The sequence below is a fragment of the Chamaea fasciata genome, unplaced genomic scaffold, assembly GCF_029207755.1.
Source record: "Chamaea fasciata isolate MVZ Bird 193981 ecotype frontalis unplaced genomic scaffold, bChaFas1.0.hap1 SCAF_3, whole genome shotgun sequence".
In the NCBI taxonomy this organism is placed as follows: Eukaryota; Metazoa; Chordata; class Aves; order Passeriformes; family Sylviidae; genus Chamaea; species Chamaea fasciata.
In genome coordinates, this window is record NW_027094088.1 from 113613851 (window position 1) to 113630429 (window position 16579).

The following is a 16579-nucleotide window of genomic DNA, read 5'->3' on the forward strand; positions in this document are numbered from 1 at the left end:
GGCTCACGGGGATGTCGTGCGGGGCCCCGGGGGCGATGGGATGCGCTGGGGGTGTCGGGGGAGCCATGGGGGCCGCTGGCGGAGGGAGCTGGGGCTGCCGGGCGGGGTAGGGGGGAGCGGGGCGCAGGGGCAGGGGAGCGGGGGGGGCTCCGGGGGTGTCCCGGGGGTGTCCCGAAGGGGCTCAGGGGTCACCGGGGGTGTCCCGAGGGTGTCCCGGGGGTGTCCCGGGGGGCTCCGGGGGTGTCCCGGGGGTGTTCCGGGGGTGTCCCGAGGGTGTCCCGAAGGGGCTCAGGGGTCACCGGGGGTGTCCCGGGGGTGTTCCGGGGGGCTCCGGGGGTGTCCCGGGGGTGTCCCGAAGGGGCTCAGGGGTCACCGGGGGGGTCCCGGGGGTGTCCTGGGGGTGTCCCGGGGTGTCCCGGGGGTGTTCCGGGGGTGTCCCGAGGGTGTCCCGAAGGGGCTCAGGGGTCACCGGGGGTGTCCCGGGGGTGTCCTGGGGGTGTCCCGGGGGGCTCCGGGGGTGTCCCGGGGGTGTTCCGGGGGTGTCCCGAGGGTGTCCCGAAGGGGCTCAGGGGTCACCGGGGGTGTCCCGGGGGTGTCACGGGGGTGTCCCGGGGGGATCCAGGGGGTGTCCCGGGGGTGTCCCGAAGGGGCTCAGGGGTCACCGGGGGTGTCTCGAGGGTGTCCCGGGGGTGTCCCGGGGGGCTCCGGGGGTGTCCCGGGGGTGTTCCGGGGGTGTCCCGAGGGTGTCCCGAAGGGGCTCAGGGGTCACCGGGGGTGTCCCGGGGGTGTTCCGGGGGGATCCAGGGGGTGTCCCGGGGGTGTTCCGGAGGGGCTCAGGGGTCACCGGGGGGGTCCCGGGGGTGTTCCGGAGGGGCTCAGGGGTCACCAGGGGTGTCCCGGGGGGGTCCAGGGGTCACCGGGGGTCTCCGCGCGCGCTCCGTCGCCCCGGCAACGGCGCGTGCAGGTGGCGGGGGGCGGAGCCTCGCGCCCTGGCCCCGCCCCCTCCGCCTGTCAGTCAGGTCGCGCGCAGCCCACCCTGCTGGGGGCTCGGCCCCACCCCCGGCCGCCAGACCGGGTCGCCATTGGTCCAGGCGCGGCGAGGCCCCGCCCCCGCGGCGCAGGTTCGGGTGAGAGGCGATCGCGGCCGGAGCGGCACCGGGAGCGGCACCGGAGCGGGAGGTACCGGCGGGGCCGGGCGGGGCCGGGCGGGACCGGGCAGGGCCGGGCTGGGCTGGACCGGACCGGGCTTGCTTTTCCTTTCCCGCATCGGCGGACCCGGCTCGTTATCGCGACGGGTTGGACAATCGCGACAGGTGCGTGTGTTTCGGCAGGCGCGAGTGAATCGACAGGCAAGGATGGAGGGGAGTGCCCCACCATCCCCGCCCGGGGCGCTTCGCGGGGTATCGTCGGGCAGAAAGGCTGTTTGTGGCCGCCGCCCACCTATGGCGACACACCTGTCGCGACAGGGCGATGGTGTTGTCGCGACAGGGCGAGGGGTTCGCCTCGGCGGGGTGTAATGCCGGGACGGCTGCTCCCCCTCGAACGGGCCCGACTCCCTCGTCGGCGCCCTGTCGCGATGGGGAGCTGAGCTGCAGGTGCACGGGGCACGGCGGAGCGGGGACCCCGGGGCGGCGAGGGCGCGGGGGGCGAGGGGCGGCGGGGGTCCCGCCGGGCCCGGCTCATTGTTCCGCCGGGTCTCCCGGGCGGCCCCGCCCCGGCTCGGAGCATCCTTTGTGCTGGGCGGCCCCGGGCTTTGTCTGCGGAGCCGCCCCGGGCCGGCGAGCCCGGGACCCCCCGCGCCCCCGGAGCCCGCACGGGGACCCCCCACGCTCCCCGCATCGCGCTCCGGGGACCCGCGGCAGCGGCGCCGCCCCCGCGCCTCGCCCGGGCCCGGCCCAGCCCGGGGCTGCGCCCAGCCCAGCGCCCCACGCCGGGGGTCGGCCCGGCTCTCCGGCGGGGACCCTCGGCCGGGCCCCCCCGGCTGGCAGCGCCCCAGTTTCGGTGACCGCCGCTCCGGCCTCCCGCCGCAATGACCTGGGGGTCAGCGCCGGGGGGTGACGGAGACCCGGGGGACGGAATGGGACCCCCCGAGTCCCCGCAGCCTGCGCCGGGACCCTCCGCAGCGCCCCGCGCCCGCTCGGGCGTGGCCGCGCAGTGCCCGTTTCCGTGCCCGGGCTGGGCCGGGCCGGGCCAAGGTGCCCGCGGGGACATGGACCGCCCGCAGCATCCCGGGCTCGGCGGCGGCAGCAGCTCTGACGGAGCATCCTTCGCCCGCCGATCGCGGCCCCCGCCGGGCTCCCGGTCCTGGCCGGGGCGGTGGCTCGGTGGTACCGAATCCCCTCCTGGCCGGGGGAGCGGTCGGTGGGACCCCGGCAGCGGGACCCCGACACCGGCCGGGCCATGCCCGGAACGGAGCCAGGGCAGGGGCAGGGCTGGGGGGCCGCGGTGGCGTCATCCCCCCGCCGGAGCATCTCTCGGGCGGGGAGCGGTGCCCACCCAGCCGCCGCCTCTGGCCAGGGACAAGCGGTGGTCGCGGGTCGGTGTCCCCGGAGCGACGGTCACCGAGCCCAGCCTGACAAAGGGGAGTCCCCGCCGGCGGGGGTGGGCGCAGGGTGGGTGCCGGGGTCTCGCCGGCGCAGACAAAAGCGGGGGGCGGCGAGGGGCCCCCGGCCCCGCCGCGCCGCACAATGCGGCAGCCCCGGCACAAAGGCCGGGCTCCGCAGCCGCCCCGACCCCAACAGGTGCCCCCGGCAGCCCCCGCCGGGGCCGGGGTCCCTTTGTCCTGCCGGGGTCACAGCTGTCCTCTCGGCCGGGGGCCGCCGCGGCAGCCGGCGGGGCTGGGGGGGGGCTGCGAGCCCCCCGAACGGTCGCGCCGCTTTGTGTGTGCCGGGAAGCGGCGCCGCGGCCACCGCCTGCCGAGGTGGCCGAGCCCGGGGGGCTGCGGCGCGGGCTGGGCGGGGGTCCCCGGGGTGCCTGCTGGCGGCCCCCCCGGCGCTGACGCTGCGTTTCTGCCCTGCTCGAGAGCCTGTTGTCTGGCAGGAGCCTCTGGCCACCGCGCCAGCACGGCCACCGCCGGCTGATGCTGGCTGTGCCACCGCGCTGCAGCGGCGGGCTGGAAGGCCGGCAAGGGCCCCGGTGCCACCAGGGCTGCTGCCATTGTGGCCCGGGCTGGGGGACAGAGGGGCAGAGCCCCTGGGGATGCTCAGTCTGAGCTTGGGGTAGCACCAGTGCGAGCACTGGGAGTGAGCTGGGGTCACTGGTGTGAGTTGGGGGGACAGTGGGAGCACTGGGTGTGATCTGGGGACACTGAGGGTGAAATGGGGCCGCTGGTGTGCCAGACTGTGGCATCCAGTGCTGGGCAGGGGCCTGGTGGTGTGGGGACATCGGGGCTGTGCCACGGGCAGCGCAGGGGGTGGCAGTTCCCTGGCGACAGGGTGGGAAAGGTCCCTGGGGCAGCGGCACGAGGGCAGCGTGGTGGCGGCAGCGTGGGTGGCTCCACGGTGGCCGAGGCCACGGGCAGCACAGGAGCTGCCAGCTCTTCTCTGTGCACGGTGGCCAGCCCACGCTCGTGCCCCCAGCAATGCCCTGTCCCCTTGCCAGCCCCTCTGCCGTGCTCACACCCCTCCTGCCTGCCCAGAGCAGCCCCCTGTGCCCCGCTCCCCGTGCCAGGGCTCTCACGGTGCCGGGCGCTGCAGCACCGCTGGCAGTCGCGTGCTCCGTGCTCCAGATCCGTCACCACAGCCCGCTTTCATCTCGGGAGAGACGTGCTGCCTCCCCGACACCCCCTCTGCTCTGTGCCACCTCCCCCTGCACCCCCTCCCTGCACCTCCTGCCTGGCCCAGCCCTGCTCTGAGGTGCCAGGGGCGCACAGGGCCGGTGTGTACCATGGTGGCACTGTGGGCACCGGCTCGTCCCCTCTGGTCTCACCCCACCGAGGAACATCTCTGCCCTGTGTCTTGTCCCTGGTGCCAGTCAGGGCGGGCCCTGACTGGTGTGGGGGCTCCGAGAGTCCTTGGCAGGGGCTGACCCCCCTGTTCCTGTCATCCCCTCATCCCTGACAGTGTGGCTCTGGGCCCAGAGGTCCCCCAGCCCATCCCTCTCATGGGGCAGCAGCTTCCCCATGTGCCTGAGGCAGAGCTGGGGGGCAGGTGTGGGCACAGGACCCCAGCGTGCCAGTGCCTGGAGTGCCACAGTGGCCTGGCGTGCTGCACGAGGTCACTGCCACCCCGCCCCTGTCCCCTGGGGGTGTCCTCAGAAGTGGCACAGCTGCGCATGCCAGTGACATTCCCGAGGGGGGGCCGCCTGCAGGACCCCGGCAGCTGCTCCTGCTGCTCCGTGCCGAGGTGAGGGCACCAGGACAAGGCGCCAGCTGGCACCGGGACCACCCAGAGCAGCCCCTGTGCAGCCCAGGGGCAGGAGCCGGCCCAGGAAAGGCTTCTGGTCCCCCCCCCCAGTGCAGCGGTGGTCCCTGGGAACAGCCACTTGCCCCCACCCCTGCAGCTGCAGCGGGCTGGGAATGCCCAGCTGCCAGCAGAGCCCGGCCCAGCCTCACGGCCAGCACGTGTTGGGATCCCAGCTGGCGTTGGGATGGGCTCTGGGAATCCCTGGCGCAGCTCAGGACTGTCCCCGCTGTCCCAGTCTCAGCACCCACCTGAGGCCGCAGCGGGGCTGCGGCAGCACCAGCCGCCCCTTGCCACAAGGTCCCTGTCCCCAGCAGCAGCAGCCGCCTCTGCCCGTGGCTCAGCTGTGGCCCCAGTGTGCCTGTCCGAGGCTCTGGGCACCCCGGGGTGGGGTGGGCAGCAGGGGGTGGGCAGCAGGGGCCGTCCCCAGAGCCCTGCTCGGTGCCAGCATCGTGTCAGCGACGCCAGACTGTCGCAAACTGCCCCTGTGGGTGCCTGGGGCTTCATCCAGTCAGGGCTCCCTGGTGGTCCCTGCAGTGGGGTCTCTGCGGCGAGGACTCTGGTTTGGGGGTTCTGGCGGGGTCCCAGCCCACCTCGTGCCCCCCGGGTGGGCACGGCCGGCACGTGCTGTCCCTGCTCTGACGGGTCGATGGTGTTTGACCTTCACCAAGTGACTTATTGATCGTGTCTGGGGGTGCCCCTCGCAGCCGGGGGCTCAGGCAGGGCTGAGGCACTGCGGGGCTCGCTGGCAGAGCTGGCACCTCATGGGGCTGTGGGCAGACACCCCAGGGAGTGGCGCCAGCCCTGGTGCTGCCCATGCCAGTCCTGCTCGCTCACAGGGACAAAGTGGGCGCCGTCACTTCGTGGGGACGCCCAGCAGTGTCGCCATGGCACACGTGGCGATGGCCCTGCAGAGTGGCAGGGGTGGGGTGTGGCAGGGGTGGGGTGTGGCAGCCCCGCTCCAGGTGCTGGTGGGTGACTCCAGCCTGGAGTCACTGGAGCGGGGCTCCTGGCAGAGAGGCAACCCCCAGCTCCGTGCCAGGGCCCCTCCTCTGCGCGGATTTCCCGGGATAATCCATCGGCACGGCCCCTGGAGGATGCGCAGCCGCGGGGCTGAGCCCTGCCCGCAGCGGGGCACCTCCGGAGGGGTGGGCGTCGCAGGGACCCCCGGCCCCGGGGGGCTCCCGGTGCTCACCCCGGCGTCGCCTCTGCCCCGCAGCACCATGATGGCCAACGCGGCCACCATGAGGATCCTCATCAAGGGCGGGAAGGTGGTGAACGACGACTGCACCCTCGAGGCCGACGTCTACATCGAGAACGGCATCATCCAGCAAGTGGGGAGGGAGCTGATGATCCCGGGCGGGGCCAAGGTCATCGATGCCACCGGCAAGCTCGTCATCCCGGGCGGCATCGACACCAGCACCCACTTCCACCAGACCTTCATGAACGCCACCTGCGTCGATGACTTCTACCACGGCACCAAGGTATCCGAGCCCCGTGCGGGCTCTGCCCCCCGCCCTGGGGGCTCCCTGGGGGCACGGATTGGTGCAGGCACCTCTCAGCTCTCAGTCCCACGGGCATCCCAGCAGCATCCGCCCCACAGGAGCCTCGTGGCACCGCCTGTCCCCGTGTCCCCATCCATCACGTCTCCTCGCTGTGACATCCCTCCTCCCACGCCGGGGCCGTGGCAGCCTGTGCCAGCTCGGGGACCCTCTGCCCTCCCCGTGCCGGTGGCACTGTGTACTGAGTGTTGCCGCCTGCCAGCGTCAAGGGGCCAGCACAGGATTGTCCCTGCAGTTGTCCCACACAGAGCAGCCATTGTGCCAGGCCAGCGCCGGCCGTGCCTGTCCCCAGGGCGCCCGGTGTCCCCGGGCAGGGGGCTCGGCGCTGTGCTGGAGGGAAGGGGCCGGTGCAGTGCCCACGGGCGCCGCATGCCAGGCCTGCTCCCTGTCACTGTCACCCTCCTCGTGGCGCCACGCCGGCACCTCCCGAGAGGGCCGATGGGCAAAGGAGCTTTGGGGATTAGCGGGGCCGGGTGAGCCGGGGACAGCGGCAGTGCCACCGCGCCTGCACTGCCGCCCACGCCGCCGCGGCGGGGGGGCTCCCCGCGGGCCCATCCCTCACCGGCCTCCGTGCCAGGGGGGCTGCCGCGACCCTCAGCACCCCAAACCCAGCGGTTGGCGCTGGGGCGGCAGTGGGTGCCCCGGTGGTGGTGGCAGGACGGGGCACTCCAGATGCGTCACGCGCCCAGATGTGCTGCTGCAGACGGGCAGCCATCAGCAGGGCCAGGGGGATGCGGGGGGGGGGGGGCCGGGACCCCCCACATGTCTGTGGGCAATGCCCAAACGTGGCCGCCCCACCCGGGAGCTCACCTGGCTCACGGCAGGGCGGGAGCGGTGCCCGCAGCGGGGGGATGAGCCCTGACCCCCCCACACCGCGGTCCCTGTGCCCCCGCAGGCAGCGCTGGTGGGGGGCACGACGATGATCATCGGCCACGTCCTGCCCGACAAGGAGACGTCGCTGCTGGACGCCTACGAGAAGTGCCGCAGCCTGGCCGACCCCAAGGTGTGCTGCGACTACGCCCTGCACATGGGCATCACCTGGTGGGCGCCCAAGGTGAGTCTGGCACCACGGCTCCGGGAGCAGCTGCCGGGGCTAATTCCCCGCCCCGCTGATCCCATTAGCCGCTTGGGGGGCGGGCTGAGCCCCCAGGATGCCTTTTGAGCTGCCCTGAGCCGGGCTCAGCGGGGCAGGGGCTCAGGGGTGCCCCGGGGCACGGGGTCCCTGTGGAGCTCAGCCCCTCACTGGGGCAGGGAAGGTGCTGCTGCTGCCCCATGGAGGGGAGCAGGGTGCCCAGGGCTGCACCCCAGCCTCGGGGGACCCCAACCCACAGCAGCACCCCCGTGGGGGCGGCAGGCAGGATTGGTGAGCGGACCCCATCCCACGGCACACTCAGCCCCTGCAATCCCCTCAAAGCTGCTGGAGTGGGATCAGAGCCGGCTCCCGGCTGTGCTGCAGGGACACCCCAGCCTTGACCCCCCTCCCAGCAGAGCAGGGGCAGAGGGATGGAGTGGGCACCCCCTGGGGGGGCAGGAAAATCCCCTCTGCTCCCCCCCAGCATCTGTCACTGCCCACGTCACCCACAAATCCACATCCCCTGGCCACAGGGGGTGGCCGGGGCCCCTAGTGGGGTGGGGTCCCGCTCTGAGTCCCGCTCCCGACGCAGGTGAAGGCAGAGATGGAGACGCTGGTGCGGGAGAAGGGGGTGAACTCCTTCCAGATGTTCATGACCTACAAGGACCTGTACATGCTGCGGGACAGCGAGCTCTACCAGGTCCTGCGCGCCTGCCGCGACATCGGCGCCATCGCCCGCGTGCACGCCGAGAACGGCGAGCTGGTGGCCGAGGTGAGGGCAGGGCGTGGGGCTGCAATGGGCACCCGGCTGGGGCAGCAGGACCCCCACCCTGACCCCCCCAAATTCCCCAGGGAGCCAAGGAAGCTCTGGATCTGGGCATCACGGGGCCGGAGGGCATCGAGATCAGCCGGCCTGAGGAGGTAGGTGACGGCATGTGTCACCATGTCACTGCAGCGGTGGCACGGCATGTGGCTGGGATGGCCCAGGGCATCCACATAGCTGCCAGCACCCATCCTTGTGTCACCCCCACGCCCGTTGGTGCCACCGTTGTGTGTCACGTGTGTCACCGCCGGCTCTCTCCGCAGCTGGAAGCCGAGGCCACGCACCGTGTCATCACCATCGCCAACCGGGTGAGTGGCCCTGAGCGTCACCCGGCTGGGGGTGGGTGTCCCGGGCCCATGGGGGTCCCTGTGCCTCAGAAGGGGTGCAGGAACCCCCCAGGGAGCCGGGCTACCGTGGAGACAGCACCCCTGACCCCCTCTCCGCAGACCCACTGCCCTGTGTACCTGGTGAACGTCTCCAGCATGTCCGCAGGGGATGTCATCGCCGCTGCCAAGATGCAAGGTAGGGGACACGGGCGGGGACCTCCCTCCCCAGCACACCTGTGGGCAAGGGCCACCTGTGCGGGTACAGACAGACACATTGGCACAGGACACACGTGGGCATGGGGGAGGTTTGGGGCTTGGAGGGATGTGGGCGTGGATTGGGGAGCTGTGGGTGTGCAGAGACACACAGGCAGGAACAGACACATGGGCACAGGAACTGGTGTGGGGCCGTGCCCTAGCACAGGTGAGCACACCTGGGACACACACAGGTCACACATGGGTGACACATGGCACACAAAGGTCACACATGGGCACAGGAACTCGTGTGTGCCTGTGGGGCCATGCACTAGCACAGGTGAGCACACCTGGGACACACACAGGTCACACACAGGACACGCACGGGACACACACACAGGTCACACACACGTGACACACACAAGTCACACAGGTCACACACAGGACACATGGGATACACAGGTCTCACACACATGGGTCACACACATGAGCACACACAGGTCACACACAGCACACGTGGGACACACACACAGGTCACACACAGGACACACACAACACACATGGGACACACACACAGGTCACACACACGTGACACAAGTCACACGGGTCACACACATGACACATGGGATACACAGGTCACACAGAGGTCACATGGCACACACATGAGCACACACAGGTCACACAGGTCACACACGTGAGCACACATGGGTCACACACAGGACACACACACAGGTCACACACAGGTCACACACAGGTCATACAGGTCACACACGTGAGCACACACAGGTCACACACACGGGTCACACACAGCACACACATGGGTCACACACAGGACCGAGGGCTCACGCCCCGATGGGAACACAGCTATGCTGACACGGTCAGCGCGCACACGTGTGCCCCTCACACGCCCACCTGTTGCACACGCGTGTGCCTCCACCCGGCAGGGAAGGTGGTGTACGCAGAGACGACCACGGCGCACGCCACGCTCACCGGGCTGCACTACTACCACCAGGACTGGTTCCACGCCGCCGCCTACGTCACCGTGCCGCCGCTGCGCCTGGACACCAACACCTCCGCCTACCTCATGAGTCTGCTCGCCAAGTGAGGCCTGCCCCGGGCTCCTCTCCCTGCCCCACGGCTGCCTCTGCCTTCCCTGGGCATCTCTCTCGGCCCCGGGCAGCCCCTCCCTGCCAGCCGCCCTCCCCAGTGCCATCTGGGCATCCTGCTGTCCCACCCTGGGTGCCAGGCTGGCCGGCTGTGCCACTGCCCCAAGCACTCTGCTCCCCTGGTGCTGTGGCCTCGAGGCGCCTCCTCCTTTGGGCATTGGGCCGTCTGTGCCCCACTGCCTGGACACTGCGCACCCTCTGTGGGTGCTGCACTTCCCAGGTACTCACTGAGCACCTGGGCTGTGGGTGCTCCGCTCACCCACTCCCTGCATGGGTGCCCCATTTCCTGGGCTCTGAGCTCCCCTGGCACCCCATGGTGTGGGTGCCCCATTTCCTGGGCTCTGAGCTCCCCGGGCATCCCATGGTGTGGGTGCCCCATTCCCTGCTCTCTGAGCTCCCCGGGCATCCCATGGTGTGGGTGCCCCATTCCCTGCTCTCTGAGCTCCCCGGGCATCCCATGGTGTGGGTGCCCCATTCCCTGCTCTCTGAGCTCCCCTGGCACCCCATGGTGTGGGTGCCCCATTCCCGGAGCTCTGGTCTCCCCGGGCACCCCATGGTGTGGGTGCCCCATTCCCTGAGCTCTGGGCTCCCCAGGCACCCCATGGTGTGGGTGCCCCATTCCCTGCTCTCTGAGCTCCCCTGGCACCCCATGGTGTGGGTGCCCCATTCCCGGAGCTCTGGGCTCCCCTGGCACCCCATGGTGTGGGTGCCCCATTCCCTGAGCTCTGAGCTCCCCTGGCACCCCATGGTGTGGGTGCCCCATTCCCTGAGCTCTGGGCTCCCCGGGCACCCCATGGTGTGGATGCCCCATTCCCTGAGCTCTGAGCTCCCCTGGCACCCTATGGTGTGGGTGCCCCATTCCCTGCTCTCTGAGCTCCCCGGGCATCCCATGGTGTGGGTGCCCCATTCCCGGAGCTCTGAGCTCCCCTGGCACCCCATGGTGTGGGTGCCCCATTCCCGGAGCTCTGGGCTCCCTGGGCACCCCATGGTGTGGGTGCCCCATTCCCGGAGCTCTGGGCTCCCTGGGCACCCCATGGGGTGGGTGCCCCATTCCCGGAGTTCTGGGCTCCCCGGGCACCCCATGGTGTGGGTGCCCCATTCCCGGAGTTCTGGGCTCCCCCGGCACCCCATGGTGTGGGTGCCCCATTCCCGGAGCTCTGGGCTCCCCGGGCACCCCAGGCACCCCTGGCAGTGCCATCCCCCACCCTGCCGTGTCCCCCACAGTGACACATTGAACATCGTGGCCTCGGACCACCGGCCCTTCAGCACCAAGCAGAAGGCCATGGGCAAGGAGGACTTCACCAAGATCCCCCACGGTGTCAGCGGGGTGCAGGACCGCATGAACATCATCTGGGAGCGTGGTGTGGTATGGCATTGCTGGCCTTGGCACAGGGCTGGGGGCTCACAGGGGCCTCACTGGAGTGGGACATCCCGTGGGGTGTTCACCCCTGGCATGAGGGCGAGGAGGGCAAGGAGCTCCCCAGAGCACCCCAGTGGCTCCTGGCCGGGATCCTGACCCCGCAGCCCGCCTGGGATTTTTGGGGGACTCGGGGGTGGCAGGGAGCGACAGAGCCCAGCACATCCTCACCCCCCCTCCGGCGGCAGGTGGGGGGGAAGATGGACGAGAACCGCTTTGTGGCCGTGACCAGCTCCAACGCCGCCAAGCTCCACAACCTGTACCCCCGCAAGGGCCGGATCATCCCCGGCGCCGACGCTGACGTCGTGGTCTGGGACCCCGAGGCCACCAAGTAGGTGACATCCCGTGCCGGAGGGGGGGGGGCGCTGGGGACGGGCTCCCTGTGCCCCCCAGGCACCCACTGACCACCCCGTCCGTGGCCCTGTGGCCAGGACCATCTCCGCCAGCACCCAGGTGCAGGGCGGGGACATCAACCTGTACGAGAACATGCGGTGCCACGGGGTGCCGCTGGTCACCATCAGCCGCGGGCGCGTGGTCTACGAGAACGGCGTCTTCATGTGCGCCGAGGGCACCGGCAAGTTCTGCCCGCTGCGCTCCTTCCCCGACATCGCCTACAAGAAGCTGGTGCAGCGGGAGAAGGTACGGGGGGGGGCAGCCGGGGCCGTGCCGGAGCAGTGCCACCGTGTGGGACAGGCTGGCTGCCGGAGGGGACAAGGGGGCGGTGGCCGTGCCAGGGGAGGGGCTGTGCCAGGCCAGTGCCGCGCCGTGCTGGAGCATGTGACAAGAGCACAGAGCAGGGGACAGGGCGCCCCTGAGCGTCAGTGTGTGTGGCAGAGGACCCTCCCCACGCTGGCGGTGCGAGAGGACAGTTGTCCCAACACGTGTGTAGCCCATGGCCATTTCCGGACCTGTGCTGAGCACCGAGGCTCTCCGTGCCCCCCGTCCAGGCTCTGCCCTTTGCTGCCTGTCCCAAGGCAGCCCCGCAGCTCACGGTGGCCCCCGGTGCACCGGCACAGGGACACGTGTGGCCGGGGCTGCCCAGCAGTGACACCCAGGAGCTCTGGCTGTCCCTGTCACTGGGACCCCCCTGTACTGTGGCTGTAGGGGACAGGCCGGGGGACAGCGTGGCGCTGATGCTGCAAGGGGAGGGGGCCGCCAGGGGCCCTGGCACTGTCACTGTCACAGGATGGCAGCACTGGGGCGCTGGTCGGGAGCTCTGTGTGGCCGGGGGTGGGCACAGGGCATCGCATGCGTTTGGCTTTGCTTGGCTTGGCTTGGCTTTGCTCGGCTCGGCTCGGCTTCGCCTGCGGGACGGGGCGAGGGGCTGCTCTGCCAGGGCCCCCCACCTGCCCCAGCCCCTGCTCCTGCCCTGGCACTGCTTCGCACCGGGAGCCCCCACAGCCCGCCCAGCATCTCCCCGAGCGCCCCCTCCTCAGCCGCAGCCCCTCCCCAGTGGCAGCCCCCCTCCCCAGCCCCAGCATGGCCCTGCCCCTTCGCTGCCCCGCCCGGCCGATCCGCACCCCGCTGTAGGGCCCCGGCACCCCGCACCCCGCTGCCGCTGCGGGCCCCCCCGCCCCGCGGCCGCTGATGCTCTCTCCGCTCTCTCTCTCGCTCCCGGCAGAGTTTGAAGCTGCGGGGTGTGGATCGCACCCCGTACCTGGGGGACGTGGCCGTGGTTGTGCATGCCGGGAAAAAAGAGACGGGGACGCCCCTGGCCGATACGCCCACCCGGCCGGCCACACGACACGGGGGCATGAGGGACCTCCACGAGTCCAGCTTCAGCCTGTCCGGTAAGAGCGGGGCCGCAGTGGCGCTCCGGCCCCCGGGGCTCGCCGGCAGCCCCGCATCTGGTGGCTTGGCCCCCCCCCCGGGGTGTCCCCATTAATCCCGCCACCTCCCAAGGTGCCACCGCAGGGTGTCCTGGCGTCCCTCCCCTAGGGCTGTCCTGTCACCCCCTTCTCCAGGCTGTCCCCATCATCCCCGCAGGGCGTTCCCGTTGCCATCCCAAGGCACCCCAACCCTCCCCGCCCCTCAAGGCGCAGCCCTCCTCCTCCTGGGGCAGGGGGCCGTGGCAGAGCAGGGAGCTGCCCCAGTCCTCGGTTCTGCAGCCCCCAGCCCTCGCCCTTCCCTCCGTGCTCCGTCCGTCGTGTGGCTGCGCTGGCTGGGTTCTGGGGCGGGCTGGGGGCTGTGCCGGTCAGGGGGGCACGGGGGGAAGGATGGAGCCGTCTGCTGCACCGGGGCAGCCCCCTCCCCACGCTGGGCCGGGGGTCTCGGTGATGCTCCGTGCCGGCCAGACCCTGCTCGGGGCTCTGCTGGCACCGGGGCCGCTCTCTTCTGTCCCCGGGAGGGCAGGACGTGGGGCAGGGGGATCCCAAAGTGTGTCAGTGCTGGCACAAGGCCGGGGCTGCAAGGGGCGCTGGTCAGTCCTGGGCAGTGCTGGTCAGCGCTGGTCAGGGCTGCTCAGTGGTCAGTGCTGGTCAGAGCTGGTCACGGCTGGTCAGAGCTGGTCAGTGGTCAGTGCTGGTCAGTGGTCAGCGCTGGTCACGGCTGGTCAGTGCTGGTCAGTGGTCCGGGCTGGTCAGTGGTCAGTGCTGGTCCGTGCTGGTCAGTGCTGGTCAGGGCTGGTCAGTGCTGGTCAGCGCTGGTCAGCGCTGGTCAGCGCTGGTCAGCAGTCAGCGCTGGTCAGTGGTCAGTGGCCAGTGCTCCCCAGGTGCAGCACAGCCGCGGTGGGAGAGGGGGGACACGGAGCCCCCACAGTCCCAGCAGTGCTGGGGTGCCAGGGGGTCATGGGCTGTGCCCCCCCCCCCGACGCCTGCCGACCGTCCGTGTGTCCGGCAGGTTCTCAGATCGATGACCACGTTCCAAAACGAGCCTCGGCCCGGATTCTCGCTCCCCCCGGGGGCCGGTCGAGCGGCATCTGGTAGAGCCGGGGACCTGTCCCCCAACTGAGGACCAGGCGCCGCCCCCAGCGCCCCCGGACCCCGGCTCCGGCGGGCTCCTCCCGCCGCGGGGGCCCCGCCCGGTCCCCGTGCTGCCGGCGGGGCCGTGCCGGCGGCGGGGCCGTGCGCGGGGGCCGGGGGCCGCGGAGGGCCGGGGGCAGTGGGTGCCCCCCCCGGCCCTTTTCTGTTTGCACGTTGGATTTGGATCAGTGAATTTTTGACTTGTTTGTGCATCACGTGGAAATACTCTGAAGTGGTTTGTGTCACTAGCGTAGGGGAGACGCAGGGACCCCCCCCCCACCCCTTCCTGCCCCAGCCTGCCCCATCCCTGAACCCCCACCCACACCACCATCCTGATCCCCGCTCCTGCCCACCTCCACCTCCCCGTTCCTGACCCCCATCCCTGCTGCTGTCCTGGCCTCCCTGAACCCAGTCACCACCCCTGGCCCCCATCCCCATTGCTGTTCTCCCCAACTCCATCAGCACTCCCCCATTTCCATCCCTGCACCTGGGCCCCCATCTCCATCCCGACCCCTCCACCCCAGCCCCCCATTCCCACCGCTGATCCCCATCCCTGACTCCTGTCACCAACTCCATCCCTGACCCCTGCCACCAACCCCATCCCTGACCCCCGTCACCAACCCCATCCCTGACCCCTGCCACCAACCCCATCCCTGACCTGTCACCAACCCCATCCCTGACCCCTGCCACCAACACCATCCCTGACCCCTGTCACCAGCCCCATCCCTGACCCCTGCCACCAGCCCCATCCCTGACCCCTGTCACCAACCCCATCCCTGACCCCCGCCACCAGCCCCATCCCTGACCCCCATCTGCACCCCCATTTCTGCCGCCCCTCACAGCCCCGCTCTCTCCCTGCACCCCCATCCCAATCCCTGCACCTCCCCATCCCCACACACCCCCTTCCTCCCCACCTTGAGCTCCCCCAGCCCCGCAGTGAGTGGTGTCACACCTGTGTCACACCTGTGTCACACCTGTGTCGCACCTGCAGGGGCCCAGCAGGGTGTTTGCACACACGTGTGCACAGGTGAACCCCTGGCCAGGTGTGTCCCAGTGTCCCACCTCTGAGACACCTGTGCCAGGCCCTGCCAGGTCACTCCTCACCTGCCAGGTCCCCAGCACTGCCCCCGCGGGGGTCCGTGTGTGTGTGTGCCCCCCCCCGAGGAGCCCCTCTGCCCCCTGGTGCTATTGGGGGGTGTCCCAACCCCTCGCCCCTTCCTCGCCCCCCCGTGTCCCCTGTGCCCTCCCCCCTGTAGGTCCCTGTAGGTGTTTGGGGGCCGGTGGGCACCTGGCGGGGGGGCCCCGTGTCCCCCCGGGTGGTCCCGCACGGCCAATTTAGGAACATGCCGTCCGTTGTTTGCTCATTAAAGACCGTTCACAGCGCCTGGCCTGCGCCTCTTTGGGGTCTGGGGGGCCCGGGGGGGGCTGGGGTGGGCGTTTGGGGTGGGGTCAGGATTAGGGACCCCACGGTCACAGCACGTGGGGGCCAGCAGGTCCCAGGAGGGAGCTGGGAGCAGAAAGAGCCCGGGCATGGGGACACGGGAGGGACGTGGGGGGACACAGAGGAGATGCATACATGGGGACACAGGGGAACACACGGGGACACGGGGCATGCACGAAGATTTGGGGACACGTGTGGGTGCTCGGGAACACAAGTGGGGACATGATGGGACAAGGGGGGTCCCAGAGCTGGCCCTGTCACCACGTGGACGCCTCTGCTCACATGCACAAGCACAGGTGGGTGCAGGGGGATGTGGGGTCATGGGGGTCTTGAACAGGCTCTGGGGTCCCTTAGGTGTGTCACAAGAGCTCTGGGGGTCCCAGGGGTACAGGGGGGTCCCACATGTCCCAGGATGATTTGGGGCTCGGGGGCTCTGAGGGAGCTCACAGTGGCACCCAAGGGTCCCGAGGGAATCTCGGGAGGGTCCCTGGGAGCATCCCAGAGGGGGCCCTGCAGTGACCCCAGGAGTGCTCGGGGGCTCTGAGGAGGTCCCGAGGGAAGCCTTGAAAATCCCAAAGGGGTCCTGGAGAGGCTCCAGAGGGATCCCGGGGGAGGCTCGGGGGTTCTTAGAGCGGTGTTGGGGACTCTGGGTGGGGGTCCCAGGAAGAGTCTTGAAGGGTGACAGAACAGTCCCGGGGAGGGTCGCTGAGGGGTCTGGGAGATAATGCCGGCGGTGTTTAGAGCGGGGCCCCGAGGGGTCTGGGGCTGTTGAGGGGTTGTCCCAGAGGGGTCTGGGAGTGTTTAGGGGGTGTTCCCGAGGGATCTGGGGGATTGTCCCGGGGTTGTCCCAGAGGGGTTTGGGGGGGGTTTAGGGGGTGTCCCCGAGGGGTCTGGGGGTGTCTAGAGAGGGTCCCCGAGGGGTCTGGGGGTGTTTAGGGGCGTTCCCAGAGGGATCTGGGGGTGTTTAGGGGGGTTCGCAGAGGGATCTGGGGGTTTTTAGGGGGGTTCCCAGTGGGATCTGGGGATGTTGGGAGCGGGTCCCCGAGGGGTCTGGGGGTGTTTAGGGGGGTTCCCAGAGGGATCTGGGGGTGTTTAGGGGGGTTCCCAGAGGGATCTGGGGGTGTTTAGGGGGGTTCCCAGAGGGGTCTGGGGGTGTTTAGGGGGGTTCCCAGAGGGATCTGGGGGTTTTTAGGGGGGTTCCCAGTGGGATCTGGGGTGTT

General features: G+C 70.6%; 1 protein-coding gene across 2 annotated transcripts; it reads left to right on the plus strand.

The window, feature by feature from the left end:
- Positions 1-1135: 1135 nt before the first annotated feature.
- Positions 1136-15301, plus strand: DPYSL5 (dihydropyrimidinase like 5). 2 transcript variants are annotated; one of them, XM_066180216.1, is made up of 13 exons: positions 1136-1179; positions 5620-5884; positions 6858-7016; positions 7627-7806; positions 7887-7955; positions 8121-8165; positions 8304-8379; positions 9320-9476; positions 10766-10907; positions 11147-11289; positions 11390-11597; positions 12580-12748; positions 13797-15301. In XM_066180216.1, the coding sequence occupies exons 2-13, from the start codon at positions 5624-5626 to the stop codon at positions 13880-13882; spliced, it is 1695 nt and encodes a 564-aa protein (XP_066036313.1). In that variant the 5' UTR covers positions 1136-1179; positions 5620-5623; the 3' UTR covers positions 13883-15301. The 2 variants fall into 2 exon arrangements, with proteins under 2 accessions (XP_066036313.1, XP_066036315.1); XM_066180218.1 differs by lacking the exon at positions 1136-1179 and adding an exon at positions 1242-1313.
- Positions 15302-16579: the final 1278 nt, after the last annotated feature.